The 23492-nt window shown below is 56.0% G+C and overlaps 2 protein-coding genes across 2 annotated transcripts; one reads left to right on the top strand and one right to left on the bottom strand.

Annotated features, from left to right (window-relative positions):
- Nucleotides 1-9682: 9682 nt before the first annotated feature.
- IWZ02DRAFT_293310 (HAD-like domain-containing protein) lies at nt 9683-11619 on the bottom strand. Its single transcript, XM_066763819.1, has 2 exons — nt 10970-11619; nt 9683-10921 (listed from the first exon to the last, which is right to left on the bottom strand). Exons 1-2 carry the CDS (start codon nt 11320-11322, stop codon nt 10015-10017), a joined length of 1260 nt encoding a protein of 419 aa, XP_066621655.1. The 5' UTR covers nt 11323-11619; the 3' UTR covers nt 9683-10014.
- Nucleotides 11620-13646: 2027 nt separating this feature from the next.
- Nucleotides 13647-16397, top strand: IWZ02DRAFT_433975 (uncharacterized protein; the record flags this gene model as incomplete). Its single annotated transcript, XM_066766332.1, has 1 exon — nt 13647-16397. The coding sequence occupies one exon, from the start codon at nt 13647-13649 to the stop codon at nt 16395-16397; it is 2751 nt and encodes a 916-aa protein (XP_066621656.1).
- Nucleotides 16398-23492: the final 7095 nt, after the last annotated feature.

A 23492-nucleotide genomic window follows, 5' to 3' on the forward strand; every position in this document is an offset into this window, starting at 1 on the left:
AGGTGGCGTGTTGAGTCTTTCTGCCAGCCAGCCAGCCAGCCGCTCAGTGATTTGTTGGTCGACTGGCAGAATCAGCGTCTTCTTCACTTCTTCCCTTCCCCTCTCCCTCTCCCTCTCCCTGCATTCGGCACGCACACGCGAGATGCAGATGCCAAATGCACCTGTCCAGAACATCCATGCCGTCAGTCTTATTGTTGTTGTCGTTGTTTTGGCATGTCATATACAGCAGAGTACTCAAACTTACGCCAACCAATGCACCCACGCAGACGGACAATCAAACCCAGTGGTTAGCCGTCTGTTCAGTCAGCCAAGCAGCCAGCCAAACACATTTACATGGAGCGACAAGCAGCAGGCAGGCAACAAAAGCCAGGCCTACCTACCGAGCCGTCGGAACAAAACGACATGGCGCCTCCGTCCATCCATCTGCAGGCGCGCTTTAACACAGAAGATATACGCGTTGACGTGCAGGGAGGGAGAACACAAGAGCGCACGCACGCACATCAGCAGCAGCAAGTGACACTCTCCTCCCAGCAATGCCGCCGGCTCGTTGCGAAGCGATGGCGTTTTTCTGCTCGCTCCGGCACCTCCACCGCACGCCCAAGGCGAAGGGGGAGTGTCGCCGCCGCCGCCGCCGCCGCCGCCGCCGCTGCTGCCGCCGTTATCACGCGTCCCAATTGGCCGAGCGTGATGGCCATGCGTATGTAGACAGGGGACGGACGGAAGCTTCATCAGTAAGCTAGCTAGCTGCCCAAGGGACAGCAAGCAGCTGGACCCTGGCGATAGCTAGGTAGGTATCACCACAGCGCGCGACGCGACGAGACAGAATGACAAACGACGCATGTGAGAGGAGCAGGTTGATAAGGCTTGAGCCTACACACACACACATACCTAGCGTCGCATGGTGTGCTACGAGCGTGCTCCAACTGCTACCACCTACCTACCTCCCCGTGCACTTACCCACATACCTAGGCAGACAGCAGCATAAGACCACAGCTACCTCACGTCACCCTTCCCTCCCTTCCTCCACTATAAGACACGGGTACATCGGTAGACAAAGCTCAAACGAACAACAAAGCCAGGGAGCCAAAGCATCTGGAGCAAGGTTGCTCTCGGTTCGCCGAGGCAACTACTTCGACATGGTGGTAATGCTTGTTTTTTTTCTTTTTCTTTTTTTTTTTTTTTTCCCCTGACACTGGACGAATTGGAATTCGGGAGAGGGGGCAGACGACCTGTTTTCTCTGCGCTACTCGTTTCCGTGTTGGGGCCTGCCCCTGGTTCCATCTGCGCTTGGGAGCCCAGCCGGATGGCCGGCCGGCTGGCTGGTGTTGGTCTTGTTTTAGACGGCATGTCGTCAGACTGGCTATCTGACCGTCGTGGAGGAGACATTGGTACGGGTGCGCTGGTCCTGGCGTTGGGTTGCTGTTTGATGGGATAGCAGTGGGTTGGTTTCTGTGATGAGATACATGCTGCTAGATGAGGGAGACAAGTGAGAGGCCGCGATGCTACAGGTAGCTTGACTACCCATCTACTCCAGCGTTCATGACAGAAATGGACTACTGGAGTTGTAGGAGGAGTCTCGGTACGGTAGCTGAGGTGGTTTGTTCCTGAAAAGACGTGCGTGCGTGATCACTTGCATTGACTAACTAGTAGGCAGCCACGCCGGCAGACAGACACCATCCACGTAGTCTCGGCTTCTAGAAAAGCAAAGACGAAACACGCAGCTGTCAACTTACCTGGCTTTCTACCTTGCCTTAGTTTTGGCCGCAAAGAACATGACCACCTGCCCGTCTGGGCAACCCGTCAGTGCCACTAACCAGGGAGGGCAGGACTAACACTGCAGCCATTTTTTTCACCAGAGAGCAGAAAGGACCGCGGCCTTTGCTGCTGCTACCGCTGCTACTCCTCTTGAGCGATGGGAGAAAATAGACTAGTGGCAGTGCGCAGAGACGCGAGCGAGCCAGACGGCAAGTCTGCAAAAATGGCGACACATGGCTAGCTGCGGATGTCCCCGAAGTGCCTTGGCCGAAGCAAGACGCACCCACGGATGCAACGCGTACAGGCCCTCCGCTAACTAAGGTAGTGGCAGCAGCAAAGCCAGCAAGCCAGCCAGCCAGCCAGCCATGGCAGCAGGGACCCCACCACTTGCCAACAACGGCGCCGCGCTGCAGAAAAAGCGCAGCGGAAAATGCGTCTGTTGATCGACGCCAGTAGAGAGTCTCAAGCTGCTCGGCTTCACTTGCAACACGACAATGCGCCGGGAGCAACCGGCTCCTACCCATGCCGGAGCAAGCGAAGAGCATTGGCGCAGTGAGCGCTTGGAGAAGGTGTTTCTAGCGGATCCACCTGAGCTCCTCTATCAGGCACCTTACAGCGTGGCTGAGTAGGCAAAGGGACGCCGTGCCATGCCGTACATCATCTCGTCGTACGTCAGGACATCGGGCAGACAGACGGATTGCGGCAAGGCGAGGGGTGGTGGGTCAGACCGAAAGAACGGAGCAAACGGAGCAATTCCAATCCTCGACAGCTAGCCAAGGGAAGAGGAAGCCGAAGAGCCAAGACGAGTCGTCTCATTTTCTCCCATCTCACTGCATTCACCGCATCCATCCATTCATCCATCCCATTTCGCTGCTCTCGCCCGTTGTTGGTGACCCCGCTCCTCCAATTCCTCCGCGGGCCCCACGGTACCCACAATTTCCCCATGGGCAATGCGATGCGATGCGATGCAGGTGCACCTCGCTCTTTCTGGGTGGGCCGCTCCCCACACCCACGGCGTGCACCCAATTCCGTCTCTACCGGCCTCTCATCAGCCGGCAGAGCCAGACGACACGGAGTCTTCCACGTCTTCCGACGTGCGACGGTGAAAGACGACAGCAAGTCAGTCAGTCAGTCAGCCAGCCAGCCAGCCCCTCTTCTTCGGCCGTCTCTCGCTCGCTCTCGGCCCTCTGCCCAATCTGCGACGCGGATCCGTTGCTCCGCTATTGCAGACTGCCTGGCACGCAGGCCAGCCGGTCGGTCAGGGAGGGTCGTCGCCGGCCAGCGTCTGGCGCAGCGGCGCAGCCATGAGTGACTGACGGGTGGAGACGCAAAACGCTACCTACCTGGAGCGGCGTCGCCACGGAACCGGGGGGCGGGCGGGGAGAGAGAGCATCGTCTTTGGCTGCCCTTGCTCGACCAGCAGATGGTGATCTTCTCCCGCCGCCCAAGATTGCAAGTGCTTGCCTTTCGGATTTGTCCGCGGAAAGTCGGGCAGAGAAAGTGAGTGGCGAGGAAGTGATCGACCACGTACTCGCCGAAGGAAACACCTAGACGGAAATGAAGACCTTTTTTCTTTGAAGAAGAAGAAGAAGAAGAAGACTAGGTACGAAAGGAAATTGAATGCGTGAAGAGGAGAAATTTTGCTAGCCTGGAGCAGAATGCCTGCGCAATTTTCTTCGCCTTGTGGAAGAAACCGACCACAGCGGATTCGCCATTGGGGATGCAAACCGTGGAGCACTATCAGACTCTGCTCTTTACAGTCCACAACGTATCTCCCATTGACCATGGTAATCACCAGGAGATGTTCAGCTGTCTTGGATCAGCAGTGTTTCCCTTCGGGTGAGCTGAAACCCCCAACTCTTGCAGGCCACGCCGGCAGCGGAACAGTCACCCAAGGCCGCGTCGTCGCGGGTCTTCGGAGCGGCATTGAACCTTAAACCGTGGAAGAATGAAAACACGTTCCTCAGGCAGACGCGAGTAATGACACATGTTTCAAAGACATGTCTTGTTTCGTTTGACTGTTTTGCGCCACCGTCTTGTCTCGTCTCATCCTGTTTCGCTCACATGAGTTTCATGGCCTTTTCAGTTGGGACTTGACATGCTTTCCTCGAGCACTGTAAATGTTGACTGCAAGAGTAACGCATTGAACAGCACACAGTAGGCGGACGCGTAGTGCCCTGTGCAGACTTGACAGACACAGCTGAGCTGACTTTAGAGCCTGACCGCAACTCTAAGCTGATACACTGGTAGCAGGTATCTGCCTGTTTGTACGTCTCGCCTTGCCCGCACTTGAGGTGCTCCAGAAGAAGACACGACAGTAGGATGCTGCTGCATTGAACTGTCTCTCAAGCTGGGGATGCCCAAAGCCGCTGAGAACGAACGAATTCTTTGACAGAGGCTTTCTCGTCTGTTGGGATTGGAACAGTTCGAGCCTGCCCCAAAGCCAAGGCCGATTGCGGCGTGCTAGACATGTGTTTCGCTTCTGCCTGCGACCGCGCACGCTGATCTGAGGCCATGGTGGTGTGAGTTCTGCAGCCGTTGTGCATGGCTCAGGAGGCAGCACTGTTGGGGCTGCGACAAGAGCACCGTCGCCACGGTGTTGGACTGGTGCCGTGTACGTGCTGCTGGTGAAGGGGCGAGATTGAGCATCAACAAAGGGCACTGTGTCAGTGTAGGGTGCGAAGTTTCAGACGTGCTGTTTCCATGAGCGTCTGTCGTCCTCCAGTACTCTCCCTGTACGGATGCAGTCAAACAGCACCACTGGTGGTACGTAGACTGCTGACCCGACAGCTTGGATTTGGGCACGGGATGCGGGATGCAGCGGCACGACGGTGCGGCGGATGCGTCCGCCCCTTTGTTGTCTATCCGCGGCTTGTGCAGATGTCGTACGATCGAACCACTGAGGATATGCTAGTGGATGCTGTGGTAATTAGTCAAAGCGCTTGGTTTTCTGTTGAAATGCGGCAAAGGGACTCGAGAGGCGCCGATTGCGATATATCGTTGGGACGTCGCTCTCGAAAACTACTACGGGGACAAGACATGTAGAGCGGTATAGTTGAAAAAGGCCATTGCATCTGCTGCGCCATAAATTTGTTGCGTTCAATTTCCTCTGCTTGGTTGCCCGCCTGCAGAGGTTGAGAATTTTTTCATGGTGCCACATAGGCACGTTTCTTTTGGCGGGAGGGGCGGTGTGATGGCCGGCCATCCAAGTGTTGATCTTCCGTTCCTGCATGCGTCTCCGCCTCTTGCATCGTCACACGGCGCCGGCAGGCCCGTCAAGAGCAAGGAATTTTCCAACCTCTAGAGCCATTCCCGTGTATGTAGATAGCCGACAGTCCCAAGCCACAGATACAGCTGGCCTGGTCTGTTCTCCAAGTCTCGGAGCTCACTCAGGAGGGAATCCAATTGTTCCACCAACGTTGACTTACCAGTAAGTTGGAGCCGCTGGAAAAGTGCTTGGTAGTTTGCAACACCAAGAAAAGACACACTGCACGTACTGCGTGTTGTCAAATCAGTTTCAAGGCAGAAACGCCTCCACGTTCAACAATTTTTTTTTCTTTTTTCTTTTCTTTTCCTTTTTTCTTTTTTAGTTTTCTCTCGACAACATGCGATGTGGCTTCCCGCCCACTCTGCCACAGCAGCACGCTTGCGCCAGCCGTGACACTGTACGCGCGCCCCGACCCGGTCGGATGCAAATCATCGTCAATCGTAATTTTCGTCTGCAGCAAGGCGGGAAAAAGCATATGGTGGCGGGCGCTTGCTGAGCGCGCTCCCTGATGATGCTGCTGTCGCGGCGCTTGCAGGCCGCGTCTGCATCTACTGCGGCGTATCGTGGCAACGAAGAGTGCGGAAAAAAGTGGGCTTCAAAAGAAAAAACCAGACGACTGGGTGACAAACAGGAGAACAAACCATGTTTGGAAGCGGATGGCCACTTTGATGTTGCTGTATCAGAAACGACGACGAAAACGAAAACACCAACAATGCTACGGTCCGCTAGATGAGGTGGACCGGCGCCAATAAGCGAGACGAGTGGCCTCTACTAAGGCCACTCCGCCCACTTAGATAGACAATCAACCTTACTATCACCTCCATATCTGGCCCACGCCGTGACAAACAAGCCTACACAGCATAGGCGTCTCTACATCATGTTCAGCACTCGCCGATACCGCATCGACTTCAATCATGCTGGACACAATGTAACATCGCCAGCTGCCCGTAGGGGAATCTGCGCAGAGCAAAATTGGAAAGAAGGGGAAACCTAGCATGCCTAAGGCAGCCAGAAGCCACAGCGCGACGAAACGCACCTGGCGTGCGTTTTGTTTGCGATGACGGAACTATGGATGCCGCCCGCCGTAGCCGAGGTCAGAGCTGAAGTCGGATGCAAGCACACATCCTGGGTCTTCGGATGTTCCGTGATGTTCCGACCCGATCAGATGTAGTAATGTGCAATGAGTCGCGCTAGTCGCGCGGATCACTTGAAGGTGCACAATGGCGGTCAAGGCAGGGCGGATGGCGGTCGTGGAGGAGCGGAAGGATGGACAGGGTGGGAGGAGGAGCGGGACGAAGGGAGGGCGGATGGGGCGGCGCGAAGGCAGCGGGCGGAGGGAGAGGAGCATCGTGACGTCGTGGTTTCGAGGGGTCGAGGCTGAAGTGGCTGGTGGTTTGCGGAGAGTGTGGGGGAATTCTGCACTCTGACAAAAGTGGCGGCATGTGTAGATGATGAAGACGCAGGCAGGCGAGTTGGATCGAATTTTCGCATGGTGGTGAATCGGACAGCGCACCGCTTTTGCCCTGAACCTGGGCTCTGCCATTCTCACCGCAATCCATCACATCTGCATCAGAACTAAGTACCTATCACACTTGGCCTTGATCCAACCAACTCACGCAATGGCACCACGCTCAGAGTGGACCAACAATCACTCACTTTCAGGCGTACAACCCCAGCGCGCCTGTTCTGCAACTCTTTTCCAAACTCGGGCACAGGCAGCTGGGCCTTCTTCCCCATGGGTACCCCACACCATTTGCGCCGCACGGTCCCACAATCGTCTGCGCGCCTGAAAGGAAGCACCCTCGAGCATGTCGACAAAACGACCGAATCGAAACCTATTCGATGAGTATCGAGTACGCGCAACACGCAATGAACATGGGCTACGGCGCTTGGCCCGAGTCGCATGTGTGTTGGTTGGCCGGCACGGTATCCACACCCACCACCTCTACAAACTCTCCAATCGCAACGGCACATCTGTCCTTTCATCAGTACGGCGTATCACTTGTCCTGGACCGCTCACCGAGCAGGCAGCGGCCTTCCCGCCCACTTCATCTCGGAAAGGACCGGCCCAGGACAGGGCATTGCCATTTTCCCCTTTGCTCGAGTGTTTTGGCCATTCTCTAGCGCGATATGGCGCCAGACTTGGCTTTCTTTTTGGGCATGGAGTTTGGGATTTCGCGACGTTGCTTCTGCTTTCAGGTCTTGTCTTGTTGTGTCAATAATACGTCTTGCGTCGATTACGAAGGAAAGATGCTACGGCGGGCACTTTGGCAGTGGACCGTTGCGCGTTGCTGGTTGGCTGCTGCGGTTGGGCTTGTCTGAAGTCAGTCGGCGCGCGAATTTCGGCGGATTGTCGCGAGAAAGCTTGGCTTGGCTGAGTTGCGACTGTTGATGCTGCTGTTCCTGGCGCACCAGCTGCGATCACTACACGTTCTGTACGGATGTATGGCCGGGCCTGCTGTGGTGGTGGTGTTGGCTCGCCACCCAATGAGTCGCTCGGTCAAGACATCCGACAGCATGACTGTACCATCGGCTGTAGGTCTGACGGCACATCTGATGGCTCTCAAAGGCAAAACAAAGAGCAGCGGATCGATTGGACTGAATCTCCATGCGTCGCAAGTGCCGAGCACAAAACGTGGCGTTGCACTGAGGCTGCAGGAAACGATGCCGTGGCGCAGCCGCCGCGGCGGGCTCGTCGCAGTTGCAGTCTATTTTCTCCCACACCGTCTCCTTATTCCCGCATCGCAATTTTTGCCATTGCGAGAGAAAACAACGCGAGGGATCCAAGGGCAAGGGACGGAGCAGTAGACTGCTACCTGGCTACGCGATGGCGCCGCCGTGGGTCGCCAAAATCCAACATCAGTCCGCCGCCACAGTCGTCGTCTGCCTCCTGGCTGCACTGACTAGGTACAGTAGCTAGCTCCTGCCACTGGACGGCGGGCGGCGAGTCAGTCGGGTTAGCGCAAGGCACAGAGTACCCACGTACCAGACTATACCTTGCTTGGCAACTCGGTTTGCGATTTGCTAGGTACCATCTCTTATGTGGGCTGCTGCTGCTGCAACAGCCACCCTCTCAGCAAGCAAAAGCTCATCGAACAATCGCAACGACAGCCTCAAACGCGAACTCTTCCAGGAACACTTCGCCGGTTGTAATTAACAGTACTCCAACGACGACGACGACGACGACGACGACGACGACAACGACGACAACGATGCCGCTGCCGCACACCCTCCATCATCTCAAACAGGGTTTGGGTGGCTGGCAATCATCCGGCTCGCGGCTGGCTTGGTTGCTTAAGTTGTCGACGGCATCACCAACTGCCGCCCTGCATCCCGTGCCCAGCCCAGCCCAGCCCAACCCAAAGCGCGGAACTGCCGTCGTCCGAGTCAATGATACTTACGCTCGCTACGCCTGTACTCCTGCCGTATCTTCGTTGCGCTCGCGCGCCGCAGGGGTTCGGGATGCTGTCCGCCCCCGTCGTTGCGGAAGTCTTGATGTCAACGCGCGCACGCACGCCGCGCTGCTGCCCTTTCTGCGGTGGGCAAGTTAGGTGGTGTCTTGTTTGTTTGCAAGTTTATACTGACGGACTACTGGTGGCGTGTTGCGCGTCGTCGTTGTCGCATCCTTTTCGCTTCGCAGACGAGCACGCAAGCAAGTAAGCGAGCAGCAGCGGCTGGGCAATACGCACCGCTCCTCCTCCTCCTCCACACACACACACACACACACACACACACCCGCGCGTAACATACGTCGAGACGGTGCGGCGGTGGTATCCACAATCGAGGCGCAGCACGAGGTCAACGGCGAGAAAAGTGGTTCGCTCCTGTCGTCTACCCACAAATCCATCTGCTCGCCATGTTGGCATCAGATCTCACCTACCTTGATCACACACCTGGAAAAGGCACAAGCACAAATCCAGCAACCGCCAAGGCTAAGGGGTACAAAAAATTTCCATTGATCGATGATGATGATGCTGCTGCTGCTGCCACAAGCAAAGATAAGCGCGCAACATGAACCCAGCAAAGGAACCCAGGATGCTGCCGCCGGATACTGCAAGTGCCGCGACGAGACGCAACGTCCGTTGATGAATGAGTGAGTGAATGGATGGATGAATAAGCCATCAATCAGTCAGAGTGACGAAGAAAAAACAAAGATGGCTAGGCAGGGCGAAGCAAAGAAAACTATCATCGGCAGATGTCTGTTCGGCCAAGCCATCAACAAGACCATTGTTGGGGGGGGCGTGCGTGCATGCGCGACGGCATCGAAAGGAAAAAAAAGATGGGTGGAGTTACTGGGGGACCCCCGCGCTGCGAGTCTGGTAGACTGATGCTTGCTTCCACCCCAACCAGCATGTATGTACTTTACAGTGCAATGCAGCGAGCGGTCAAGCCGTCACCGTCAGGCCACGCTTGCAATCGAAGTTTTTACTTGGAGTAGTAAGACTTCAAAAGTCCTTTTAAATTATATCTTTGCTACAGTGCATTTCTCACAAGAAATGATGTTCGCTGACTGTTACCTAGGTTGATTCTGCCAAAGACTCTCGTGTCCGCTCCGTTACCCAAGCTCTCAGAACAAACATCAGAATGCGGTGAGGAAAATATTATTTTTTCTTTTTCGTTTCTACCCTTGTTACCCTAGAGCAATGCGCAGCAGTGATAGAAGACAAGACGCTGCCAGTATTGGAAGGGATGATGGGGGCAGTTGGCGTGCTGAAATGAGAATTTGTTTGTTGGTTGCGCGGACTTGTGTTGAGCTGATTTGCTGTTGATCAAGCTCCAAGCTTTTTCGTTGTTGTTGGCCTTGTCTGGCCGCGCCATGCGTCCTTTTGTTGATTGAGAACGCGATTCGGGGGTATTCGTAACCGTAAAACAAAAAAGTGATAACAAACTCTGATGGCCAAACGCCGTCCCGTCGTAAACTCCGTGTCATCCCAGCGTCAGGCACCCATCGTGGTGAGATGCCAGATCATGCACTCTAATCTTTGACCTTCCTACTCCGCGGCGGCCTTAAGCGATCGCCGGTACTCGCGCTCCATGCCATGCTTCACAGCCTCGAGGACGTTGTCGACTGTAGCCTCGGGAGGGTACTTGGGCTCAGTGCCCTCCTGGTAAACACCAGTGCGAACCAGGATGGAGTACCAGGTGTTCTCGGCTTGCTTGTTGAACTCGTTGGTACCACGGACGTCGGATTCAGGGGTGTCTCCAACGAAGTAGACCGTGTCAGGTGGCTGGTCAATGCCGTGAGTATCCATCCTCCACTGTTGCAGGAGACGGGTAGCAAATTGGAAGGTTCCCATCTGAGGCTTGCCAAAGGCGTTCGTCTTGATTTCCTTGCCCGTGACGGCCTTGAACATGGCCTCGAGTGAAACACGGAGAGCACCCATTCCAATGCGGGTCAAGTCGTGAGAAGTGCTCCAAACCACGTCGTTGTGAGAAAAGTAGATTGGTGGGCCTTCGTCAAAAGTCTTGGACCTGGTCCCAAGGCGACCACCCTTGGACATCAAGAGGTCGAGGATAATTTGCTGGTCCGAGGCCCAGTCTCGGCTGTCGGCAAAGACGAAGATGGCTTCGATGATGGTGTTGGAGAAGTCACGAACTCTGGAATTTTCATACTCGTCGGGCGTCAACTTGCGGAAGGGTGTTGTGTCTTCGTTGGTCTTGATAATGTCTCCAGGGGTGATGACATCCTTGAATCCGTATCCTTCGGCAACGTGGCGGCATTTTTCGCCCTCGCCACCGACAACAAGAACGGTGTTGAACTTTGAGGCCATTTCCCGCATGGGAGTGTGGCCGCAAATGAATTGGCCGGGAGAGACTTCGATCTCGAGTTGCTTGCTAAGCTGCATGCAGCGCTCAGCTTCAGTCTTGCCACCTCCATTTGTCACGAAAATGTACGGCCTGTTCGTTGTAAGGTTGGTTGCCACTGAAGAGGACGAGACTGCTTACACTTTGATACCATACTCATTCTCGCCATTGAGCATCTTCATGGCCTCGATTGCCTCAGGAATGACCTTGCCGCCGCGGATGAGGACACCGTCGATATCAAAGGCATAAGCATACTTGTCCGTAACCGTTGTCGCCGGTGGCGTGTCGGGAGATGATGACCGCGTCATGAGCATCTCATGCCTGGCGTGTTCCATGGCCGCAGCCGTCTCGTTGGCAGATGAAGAGGCCATCAGGTGCCTGGGGGGCACAACGACAGTTGCGCCTTGACGACGAGAGAGGTCCTCCCTGGTAACATCATCGGCGCTGATGCGACGCTCCAAGCGCCTGGGAGGTTGAAGAGTTGATGCCGACATGGTGGGCAACAGGTAAGAGCGATGGTTGTGAGGATCAGAATTTGGTAACCGCGGTGGCCGGCAATATTGGTGAATTAATATCGAGAGGGAAGGCGCTGGGAAACAGCTGTTTAAATGGTGGCAGCGAGGCCAAAATCCCGGCGAGTGGTCTGGAGTGCGGAGAGAAAAGTGGACCTGGTGGAGCCAGTTGTCTGAGCAGAAAGGATGCAGATCCTAAAGCGGGAGGTCTTGGGGGTTATTATATGAGTAGAGGCGTAGAGGAAGAGTAGGAATGCCAGCATGTCATGCAACGTCAAGAAGTGTATTCAGGGATCCCTGTGAGTGGGCTAAACGCCTCTGGTGCGTGATTAATCCAACATGGATCTAGTCGACACCCATGAGCACGGCTAGGCTTATCAGGCCAGAGCAGAGCAGGATGATGTTGGACTGAGGCGGGAATATTGGACCCTGCTGGTGTGGCAGTGATATTTTGGCAGCGCGTAACCAGGCTGGTCCGGCATCAAGAGCAGTGCAGAGCTCCTCGTGGCACACCTGCGGCGTCGCTTCCGCCGGGGGCCACGGGGCCAACCGGTGGACCAAAAGAGACGGATCGGCGCTAGCAGTCATGGCCGTCAAGATGACGACGTTTGGCCTGGGACGAAGTTAGGTTTGGGACGCGGCGGCGGCCCTGGTCGGCGCAGGTGCAGAGAGAGGAACAGAGAGTACAGCTGTGGTGTTGAGCGGATCCACAGTGACGTGTGCCGCTCTCGCGTAGCTCACCGCATCTGGCCGGGCTGAGCCTGGGAACGCGAACATGGGTCTCGTCCTTTACCACCACAGCGCGCTGCTCTTCCAATCGAAAATGTCGCAGTAATCCTTGGACGCACCCGATTGTTTCTCGTCGGCGCTGTTTCAATTTTAGGACCGACCACTGACGACTCTTGTCCGGTTCCTCGAAAGGGGGGTGCCCGGGGGTGCCCGCCGTACCGGGGGCCCCGGGGAACCCCGCCATATGGCCGGCCTCGCGCTGCGCCTGCGCGTTCCTGAGACGAAAACACTTGTCGACATCGACATGAGTCTCCGAAGCCCCCTCGCACATGATAATTGAGGGCCGAACGGACCTGGGGTGCAGCTGAATGCTCCGTGTGTACGAGTCGCCTGCCGAGATCGGATGCTTGGCCCTTGACCTCGCTGTCGTTGCCTTGGCCCATGATCCAAGGCACAAAGGGCGCCGCTTTCACATGTCCCAGGCCTCAGGATGGATGCTGTGAAGCCTGGCTGCCTCCGCGCCGCGTCGTCCCACCACACCAAACAACTATTGCGTCTGGTGTGCTGTCGACATCTTTGCAATCGCATTCGACCCACCCCTCGGCCTCGCCGTTGACGTCACGGCGTGACAGCTGCAGGTAAGCGCCGGCTCTTTATCTTCAACCTGCCTTAGATCCCACCTTCGTCAGCCGCCCACCGGACAACCGCGTTTGCCGTGTCCTGCCCCGACCAGCCGGCGGCCCTCGCCTGTTGCGAGCAGTAGTTTTGGATCCCAATCCGGATGTGCACCTTTCTTCGACGGGAGCCAGTGCGTCAAACGGCGGCTTGATCGAGACTTGTGACGTAGATCTGCCTTTGGTGCAAACCGGCCCATATTTGAAATGGGTCACTGCCACTCTAGTGACCGTTAGGCCGTTTGCACGGTTCGCTGGCGTTGCAGTCCCACCGCGGAGAGCGCGCACAAAACAATGATGCTTTCAAGACGACGACGGTATCGAGATTGCAGAACGCGCGACTGTGTGAGGTCAGAGGGCAGTGGTGCGCGTCTCACATTTTGATGTGCGTCATCATGTCCTCACCCTCCAGTCGACAGGTTGAGCTGCTCGGCCAGAAGCTGCGTCTCTTTCGACCGATTGTTGTCCAACTCTCTGCCTCAACTACTAGTGCCTTGCTCTTTTCTGTTCGCGGTCGCCATGGTTTCGGCTGAAAGGCGTCGTCCGCTTTGGGGACAAGGCGGGGTGACGACACTGGCTATACGGCCCTGCCGTTTCATGCAGCCAGCATGACTGCAGAGTTTGTGCGCAGCACGAGGCATCGGAGGTGCCCGTAGCGGAGTGGAGGGCTTGTCTTGACACCTAAGGCAGATGGCAGGCTTTTTGTCGAGAAACGCCCAGAGGAGGGGCTGGTGGCAAAACAGCAGGGTCGCTGGATCGGATTACGAGGTGGGCGGAGACAAAGGGGGAACGCGCAGCTTAAAGAGTCAACTTTTGGGGAGCGCAAATTGAAGTGGCAGCGGAGGAGCAAGGCAAAGTAAAGAGGAGGAGGAGGGGGTACAAGACGTTTGCGTTGGACAAATTATGGAGGATCGTGAGGTTCATCACGTGGGTCGCGGCTGCCCACCTCACCCACCCAGGCTCTCAGGTGAGAAATCGGATGTGGTCACACAAAACGCACGATGCGCCTCAGATGGCTGCTCCGCTCGTGTCCAGACCCAATTACATCGATCCACCATGAACTGGACCGGTGGACGCCTGCAACGCCATTCTGGTCCTGCCAAAGGCTATGGCGAGCTGACCCATCGTCAACGACTTCACTTTGCCAAAGCGCGAACGCGAATCCGCCACGGCCCGCCCAATCTCCAGAATTTTGTACCCAGCTCCTCGAATTTCTTTTGTTCCGACCCTGCCAACGCACACCGAACACCGCTGTCGACGAAGCGCCCGAGAACCTTTCATCAACATGAGACCGCGGCGACTAGGGCACATCAGCGAAGTTTTGCAAAACGATTAAAACCGGCTCATCAGGCAATGAACACCTTCGACGCTGCCGAAGAAGACCCACCCTGTGTGCCCCCAGATCGAAGCCGCAGAAACGCGATCCACCCACTGGCTGTGCAGACTGCACAGGCGAAAAACCTACAAATAGATCAGCGCAATGACAACGACAAGACCCACAATCAACTTGGGCCTCTAGGACACATGAGCCTCGATTCCTCGTCCGCCAGACTCAAGGCAGAAAAAACGCGGCTTCTTGAATCTCGCGACTGGGTTGGACTAGCCACTTCACGACCGCTGCTGCACTTGGCCTTTGCATCAGGTAAAGAGAAAGACGACATTGGCAAGAGATACAAGGTCAAGCGGCAGAAAAGGCCCAGCCACGTTGGGAGCAATAACTTTCATGCAAAAATACTGAAGCGCGCTCAAGAGCGTTTAGACGATGGACCATATATGAGCGGGGCGATTCCGGACGACGACGATATCCGCATCAGGATTGGCACAGACGCGCTGGCAACTCAGTTGTTCGCAGACAAAAACGACTTGCCCGGAATGAATTGCTTAGCCGTCTCTTCGGATGAAATGCTATTCGATGTTGAGGCTCGCAGGGAGACAATTCAATCCCAAGACGACAAGTTCCGAGGACACGACGTCAAAACGCGCAGCTCGAGAGATGAGCATGCGAACGTGCCATATGCAGCTGGTCAATGCGGGGCAGACCACTTTCCTTTTGACGACATTCAACCAAACGACAGTGAAGCCCCATGGGCAAATGTTGACAAATTGCTGCAGCAACTCGAGAAAACGCCATCTCGCTTTACCGTCCAGCATGAAAATGGTTCTTGCGCTGCGCATGCGGTCACCCACCTTCATGCATCGCCCCACGAATTGGAAACAGACAAAGTCAATTATCGGGGAATACACGATGACAACGTGACCATGCAATCTCCAGACCACGAGACTTTTGAAAAAATCCATTCCGCACGTCGAGGGTCTGGTCAAAGCGTTTCGAATTCTGTCACAATCCAGAGCACGTTTTCGCCACTCTCTGTCCACATCGCAGGTAGGTTTATCCCGTGTGCGCTCGATTTAGAAGAAACAAAAGCAATCCCAGAAGAGGACAACGTGGTGCGGTCGGGAGGCTCCTTGGCACTACCCTTGTTACACAAAACGATTAGCGATGCCAAACCAGCGCACCTGCTCGACGACAGAGCATGGAGGAAATTTGTTCACGTCAACTCGGACATGGCCGACCAGGACTTGGACATGCACCAATCCTACTGGGAACATGCAGGAGCTCATGACGGAATAGGTCTACGTACATGTGAGATTGATGAGAGCTATCATGTCCGCTCGGGTGGTATTCCTATAATCACAGAGTCGGCAGCACGCCCGATCGGCGATGGTGGCAGCATGCACAGCGGAGAGCTCGAGCAAGCATATCACCCCACACTCAGGAACGTTGAGGGTGCAGCTGCAGACGACGCCAAAGGAGCATCCAGCAGCAACCTGCATCTGCAAATGTCGGTCCCAAGCGCCGTTGCCGCCGCAGCAAAGACAGGTTTTCCGGCTGCAACATGTCACCAAACGGAGGCGACCGCCAAGAATGCTCCATGGCGTACGGGAATGATCTCTGACGCGGAGGTTGATGCAGCAGAGACAATATGGAAGAGATTTGTATTGGGGAGTGATCAATGTGAAGCAGAGCACGGAGAGTGCAAGTCGCCAGAAAGAGGCTTAAGATCAACAGAGGCGTCAACTAGAGTTTCCAAAGGCGGCTCTTTCTCGTCTCTTTCTGTCGAGGCGTCCTTGAGCTCTGCGTCTGCCAGCGCGCCGTTCAAGCCTCTTGAAGCCTGCTCGCACAGCGCCGTTGACAAACATCACGAGCGTGCGGAGAAAGCTGCAGCAAGGGCGGTGCTCGAGGAAAGCACGGACCAATTGCCAATATCAATGGCCGTCGAATGGCCTGGAGATGCCAAAGCTGATTCTTCGTCCTCCAACAATTGGCCTGATACACTAGACGACGCAGAGGATCCAGCCTCGTCTGACGCCGACTTCCAAAGCAATCAAGCGGTGGCTGGCGAGTCCATCGGACAATTGCCCGGGGGCATCCGTGGACAGGGCCAAAGGATATTTTTCACCAAGCCCAAGCCATTCGCAGGCACAACGGCTACTTCAACACCCGGATCCGTCCAAGCAGGGCAAGGAAGTTGGACGACGGGCAGCGCATCCAAGATCAGCCCTTTGCGCGTCCAAGGAAACGAGGAATGGAGCTCGAGCAGGATCGCGAGAAGCTTCGAGAATCTGACCGAAATAGAGTCGGTGGAGGACTAGCAGTTGTTCATCACAATACCGCTGGAAAACGGCCAATTGCTGCCAGTGGTTGTTGGAAATTTGTGCCGCAGTTGACTCGAGAGCCAAAACTTTAAAAGGCGGATGACAGGGAGCAGGCAGGGCAGTTTCTTGGAAGCTTTTGCTGGGGAAGCTCGAAATTACAGGCCAAACGGGCATCCTGCGCGTATCATGAAAAACCAGAGGCACGGGAGAGGAAGATTTTTTGGAGCTGTGGTTACGTACTGGGCCAAGCCAAGAGCGCCTGGACACGGCGACAGGTAGGTACGGTGACATGTTGCAAGCCAGCTCGTGGACAAGGCGGTGCAACGAGGGCCCAAATCTGCGTTGCACGCATTCGTCTCTGACAGACTGAGCGCAGGTGTGAGATGGGACAAGGCTCCTGATGCAAGGCGAGAATGGCAGTATGCAGCCAGGCAAGCAATGGCACTACACATGCTCAAGTCGTCGCGAAGGTGGAGAGAAGCAGTCGGGTGGTGAGAAACAGAGGGCCAGTCATGTCGGGCGCCGTTTTGTGTGTGGGGCAAGCTTCCCACGTCAGGGCACAACCTCACCTCATCATCACTTGCATCAGGACCTCTGGCTCTGTTTCCGTGTCACCACGGCTCCACGCAATTAATGCAGCAATCCATCAAGCAAGCAATCAATCAATCAATCGATCAATCGATCAGCATTCAATCAATCAGATTGACCCCACCATCGCATCGCATCGCATCGCATCGCATCGCATCGCATCGCATTACTGCATTGCATTACTGCATCGCCCACGCATTGCTTCCTTGCGCAGAGTCAACGCCGCAACCGCAGCCGCTTCCGTTGGCTGCTACAGCTATGTCTGGCCGACGGACCCTGCCCAGCTCAGCCCTGGCATGCCCTGACTGCCAGGTGTCACTCAGGGCTTCGCTGTGGACCCTCACCTCTCGCAGCTGTCGCCGATCTACAGACCGCGTTGCGTTGTGCACTCGCTGCTCTTGGACTATACCATCTGCATCTCACCATGCGCATCAGGGCTTCGTCGAAACAGCGCGGGCAATCAACATATCTGCCTCGACCAATTCACAACAGACACTCTGTTTGACACGTCCAAGGCGCCCTGCCTGGCCGTGTAGCTGAGCGGTCCAACCTCCGGCCACCACGCCATCCCAGCTGCGTCTGCTTCTGCCACGGACTACGCTGCGATTCGAGGCATAGAGGACAGAGTCGAACACCAACATGCTCTGATACCACGCTCCAACTGCCGCGGCCAGGGTTTGCTTTGCCGGGCGGGCCGCTGTCGTCAGGTCCCAATCCCAAACCACCCCCTCCCCGCGCCTCACCATCAGCCGCATCGGTAGCACCAGGGCAGACGAATCGCGCGTCCTCTGCTCCAGTAGCAGCCATCGTAGCCGCGCCGGGCGCGGGGAGACTGGGCATCGAACGGCAGCATCATGGGCGGATGGCGCAAGTTGTCTTGACTAACTGAATAATCGATGACGTACCTACCTGCCAGCTGCATGTTCTCCTGGAGACGGCTCCGAAACGCGCTTTGGACAGCCTCTTTCCTGTCGAGCAACGTCCCTGTCTGTCAGCAGCGGGACGTGGGGCAGGCGCCCAGGTCTGTCCTGTCCTGTCTTGTCATGTCCCCACATCCGATGGCAATGTGTAGCACGACAGATTGATTAGATGTTTTGGCTTCTCGTCCTGTTTGTCTTTTCTCGGTCAGGGCACGTAACTACACGGCGCAGAAACACATCCAACCAGACTGCCCCTTTTTCTATCCTCTCTGCCCTCACGGGCACCAGGTACCTTCATTCAGTGCCTCACCCTCTAGCTTCTCCTGCCCTTCTCCCCTCATCCACAATTGTTTCCTCGCCCTCCCCGTCATCCGCTCCCCTCATCGTCCGTTGCCGCCGCCGTCTTTTCCAATCTTTCAGCATTTACTCGGCGTCCCGTGGTTTCAGCCTCGCTGCCCTTCCTCCTCCTCCTGCCCTGAGTAACATCCGCATGTGCACATTTCTGTCTGCGCGTCAGGGCCGCCTGCCTACCATATTTGTCGGTCTGGAGTGGCCGACTGGTCGGCCCTGATGGCGTGTGCGGTGCCTTGGCGCCGTGCAGTAGTGGGTGTTTTCTTTTCTGCCTGCGCTGGCTCGCGCGTTGAAAGATGGCGCGCGGGTATGTGGTGGTGATTATGAGGCTCATGTTGACACGGCTTGTTATGATCAGGAGGGCGCACGCAAATATGGACTGCTTTGCTCTCTTTGATCACTACTGCTGCGGTGGAGAGATGTAGCCATGAAGAGGATCCTAGGCATTGATACTGACAGGAAAAGTGAGCGTGGTAGATGGTACAGACTGAAGTCTTCTCTTCCCAACTCAACACGCCCTCTTTTCCCTAATTCCAACACAGCAGCACCATTCCATCACACTAGTAGGACCTGATCTCCTGCCCGCCTACCACCAAACTCCCCAACTCTCAGGCCACCCTCCCCATCCCACTCAAGCAGCCTCCCCCAAAATCCAACCCCCACTCCACCGCCACAGTAGCACAAAGGCCCCCCAACTTAAACGGCGGTGACTGACAGGAACAGGCAGGTAGCTCAAAGCCCTAACGCCACCACACCTGACGGAAGGATCGGAAAAAGCAAGTGAGTGAGTCAGTGTGTAAGCGAGTAACTCCGCGGATGAATGCCGGTCGTAAGACGGGATGGGATGGGTGTGGGACTGTGAGAGGGTGGAGAGAGAGAGAGAGAGAGCTGAGGGGAAAGAACGTGACGTTGCCTCCTCGACTTCAATCCTCGTCCATGTAGACGATACTTCATCTCGGACTGACCTGGCCTGACCTTAGTAACAGGATGGATGGATGGATGGATGGATGGAGCAGAAGCAAGCATTGGAGAAGTAAAGGAATACTCATGTCATGTCAGAGAAAACTCGTGCACTCTTCTTCTTCTTCTTCTTCTTCTTCTTCTTCTTCTTTTTCTCCTTTTTCCTTCCCATCAAACCAACATACACAAGTAAAGCATGGGAGAACAGACAGCACCACCAGATGACAAAACACTGCGCAGTTTCGATACAGGGATGGAAGAATGGAGAGAGACGAGGTTGATTGAAAAGTGGACAGCAGTGTTGGGCATGCCGTATAGACATGGTGACGAAGCACGCAGACAAGCAAGCAGTCGAGAAGAAAAAAAAAAAAAGAAAAAGAAAAAAGTGGTAGCCAAAGACCGAAAAGAAATAGTGTCGAAGCTGAGGCAAAGCAAAGCACCCGCGCCCTCACTCATTCACGCGCTTTCCGCGGGCTAGGAGCTCGGTTTTCTTCTACTGATTGGTGCTCAATTTGACTCTTTTCTCTCTCTCTCTCTCTCTCTCTCTCTCCCCCTCTCCCTCTCCCTCTCCACACAGTCCGAGCAGTGGGCACTCGATGCGACAGAAAGCGGAGGGGCATTAAGTTGCCATGATTCGATAAATCTAGATATGTGTGTAGAGAGAGAGAGAGAGAGAGAGAGAGAGAGAGAGAGGAAGGAGATGATATGTAGATAAAGCACATGGCCAGCCAGTCTATCACTTAGCTACCTTGTTCTCCCTAGCCAGAGCGACCTTCTCCTCACCTGGTGGATTTCCATCACGCCAGCTGGCCAGCCAGCGAGTTAGCCCACCAATCGATCAATACAACACATCAGACAACACAGACGAAGAAGGAGACGCGGTGAGTTGCGTCACTACCACGCTTTGCGTGGCTTCTCGCCTGCATGAGCATGCGCCAGGGTAGGGAGAAGCGCACATGTTAATGTGATGCGAGGATACACAGACAGACGGACGGATAGACGGACGGACGAAAGGAACAATGGATGGATGGATGAATGAATGGATGAATGAATTCTTGGCGTCTGTGTATGTGTGATGCATGCATATCCCGCACTCACGTTTCTTCCCCCGCCAACTCGATACTCACCAAAACACCCCAAAACACCAACGATTCCAGCGACCACATGCTTGCTTTGCTTGCTTGCTTTCATGCATGCAACTATCCGCCGGCCGGCCGACAAGCACGCTGGCACTGGCTGGCTGGCTGGCTGGCTGGCTGGCTCCTCCAATTATTGCTGCCGCTGCTACTGCGGTGCAGAGTGACGCAGCGCAGCAGTCAATGGGAGGGGGGAAGGGGGGGGGGGGGGGGGGGGGGGGGGGGGGGGGGGGGCGGCTAGTCGGCGGGAAAAGGCAGCGGAGAGGCAACTGGCTGGCTGCATGGCTGGCGGTCGGGCGAAGCCGAAACCAACGGAAAAGAGGGGCTGATCTGATCCGGGGGCCGGATGCCGAGTCGCTGCAGGAGAAGAGAAAGAAGAGAGAAGAAGGAGGGGGAGAGGGAGTACAAATGTGGGGTGGGGAGTGGGATGAGATGCCAGCAGCAGCAGCAGCAGCAACATAGCTAGAGAGCTAGGTAAGTGGTGGCTAGCTAGCTCTCCAACTGCCTGGTCAAGTGGCAGCAGGTAGGTAGCAAGGCGGTCCAATTTAGGCAAGCCAAGAGCTGCAGGTGTCCGTCTTTGCCGGGTCGGCTTGCACGGCTTCTCTCGTGCCAACAGACAGACAGACAGACAGACGACAGATAGACGTGATGGCCATGCCACCACCACCACCGTGCTTTGTGCTTGGCAATGGCGCGTGGGGTCCAGTCCGGCTGTTGCGATCGTGCCGCTGTCGTCGAAGCGAGGAACAAGACAAAGAGACGCTCTTCCTTGGCGCAAGGTAGAGAGGTCGTTAAAGGGGTCGGTAATGTTGTTGGTGGGTCCAGAGCATCGCCGAGGGAAGCATGACGCGAGCCAGGAGCGGGCGGGCAGGGCTGAATTCCTTTGCTTCCTGCTTGACTGACTGCTACCTACCTACCTACCTACCTACCTACCTGCCAGTGCCATGGCATGCCCCCAGCAGCGCGGGGGCTGGGGTGCGTTCGCTTGGCTGGCTGGATACCAGACGGACGGGAGGGGGCTGATGATGGTGGTGATGATGATGGGATGCTGCTTCGTGATAGGACAGCCGACGAATCTCATGGGCCCAGAGTTAGTCGGCATGATGCTGCTGCTGGTGCTGCTGGTGCTGCTGGTGCTGCTGGTGCTGCTGGTGCTTCTGCTGACAGACCAGACTATCGACAATTGTGAGATGAATTGCGCACGCGGGGTCATCGTCATCATCATCATCATCATCAGCAGCAGCAGCATCCATCGAGATTGTTTAATGTCGCATCCGTGTTGGCGCTCGCCCGCTCGCTCGCTCGCTCACGATTGCTGCATGGGGTGGGAGGTTGGTCGGCGGTTGGTGGCTCTGGCTCGCACTGCTCCGCTCTATACGACCAACAAAAGACCAACGGCCGATTCGTCGGCTTCCCAGCTCTTTGTTGATTGCTTCTTCTCGTCCGTCCAAAGAAAGCTTCTGCCTGCTTGCTTGGTGCTCGTCGTCTCTTCCCCGCCGCGGCGCAACGCTGGAGGCCTGTCCAACGTACAGCTGCACTGCACGCTGCACGCTGCGGTATGCAGCAGTGCGGCTCTTTACGGAGCAGCCCTGTGCCACCGGCAGGCAGGCATTTCTAGGTTTGGAAGATGATCAAAGCAGCAGAGAGGAATAATCAAAAGCCACCTGACTTACTAGGGTGGGTGCGACGGCCTTGAGGCGCCCCTCATCCGCAGCGGGCCAACCGTTGCCAACGGTTGCGCCGCAGAATGACGGGAACGGAGATGGCGGTGCAAGGTCGCATCGGTTTTTAGGGGGCGGACAAGAGGGGAGGGGGGTGGGTGTTGGTTGCTAAGCATCTTGGCCGTCGGCTCTTTTACCGCAAGGCTTCGGCTGCCCGGGGCTGCAGCATCAGAGGAAATGCGTTGGGTGCGCTGGCTGCCCGCTCACGACGTCTCGTGCTGTCACTCTTTGGCCTGTGGTCTTTGTAATTTTTTTTTTTTTTTGTTCGTCGTGATAAAGGGGGGGTTTTTAAATCGAATCGGACGGGATGCAAAGCCACACGACTGTGCACGCGACTCGACGCGAAACTAGTCAGCGACATCGGCCGCCCTATGGAATTATTTTCGCTTTGCGTTCTCCTTCTGGCAGCAGCTCGGACGTGGCGAAGATCAAACCGCACATCGCGAGCCCTGAAGATCTTGGAAGATTAAGCGACGGCGACGACGACGACGTCTCTGGCAAAATGATGAAAGTCTGCCATCACTCTGTCAGGCGATGCTCGGGACCGGCGCCGTGGTAGCGATGGAGCCTTTGCTTTTGCTCGTCTTTAGTGGGGTTGCAATTGCGCCCCTCGTCGCCCTGTCCTGCAAGTCATGAAGCTGCGCAGCTACAGCGGCCGACGCTGGTGCCCATGAATCCGCTTTGTAGGAACAGAGGCCAATCCGAGTTTGAGACGAGGGCACAGTCTCCCTCGTGTCCCGGCGAGGAGTGGACTCGATTGCTTTGGTTGCCACGGGCGCTTCCTTTCTTTTCTTATGGGCTCTTTGCTTGGTTCATGACGCACAACAAAGCAGCGGCGCCATTGGGCAGCTTGTTATGTTGCTTTTTGACCGACGCTTTGAGTCACGAGATAACAACGCACACCGCTCGTCTCGACAATGGCGAACTGGAGACTGTTGTCGTCAGACAGACGGTGGTTGAATACCGGGCGATTCAAGAAATTTTTCGCCTTCTCTTCCAGTTGTCCGCCTCGATTCGCCGGGGGCCAATGCGGCGGCAAGGCTACGCGCGCAGCTCTCCATGTGGGGATTGCGGCGCTGCAGAGTTAATTGGGGATTCAGGGGGCTTCTCGAAGACCGGCGAAGGAATTCTTGCGCGAGGTAATGCAGCCTCGTGGTCGTTGAGCGACGACAATTCGGGAACAGACGGCGCTTCGGCATGCTTCCTTCTGGCCCCGCTCCCTTCTCGAGACTTGGAAAGGTGTTTCGCCTGCTGGGGGGGGGGGGGGGGGGGGGGGGGGGGGATGGGGGCCCTGGCGGGCTGGCGGGCAGTCGGGTGCATTCCAAGAGGCTTCCCCCTGGACGATCCACGAGCCTAACCACAGCGGCGGCAACTCGTCGTTGTTTCGACAATTAGCGGACGCCACGTGTGTCGTCA

This window comes from Phyllosticta citriasiana (genome assembly GCF_038021145.1).
Source record: "Phyllosticta citriasiana strain CBS 120426 chromosome Unknown IWZ02scaffold_8, whole genome shotgun sequence".
In the NCBI taxonomy this organism is placed as follows: Eukaryota; Fungi; Ascomycota; class Dothideomycetes; order Botryosphaeriales; family Phyllostictaceae; genus Phyllosticta; species Phyllosticta citriasiana.

Coding starts and splice junctions, on each gene's coding strand:
- IWZ02DRAFT_293310 (XM_066763819.1), bottom strand. CDS start 11,322: ATGTCGGCATCAACTCTTCAACCTCCCAGGCGCTTGGAGCGTCGCATC. Junction 10,922..10,969: donor AATGAGTATGGTATCAAAGT/GTAAGCAGTCTC, acceptor TACAACGAACAG/GCCGTACATTTTCGTGACAA.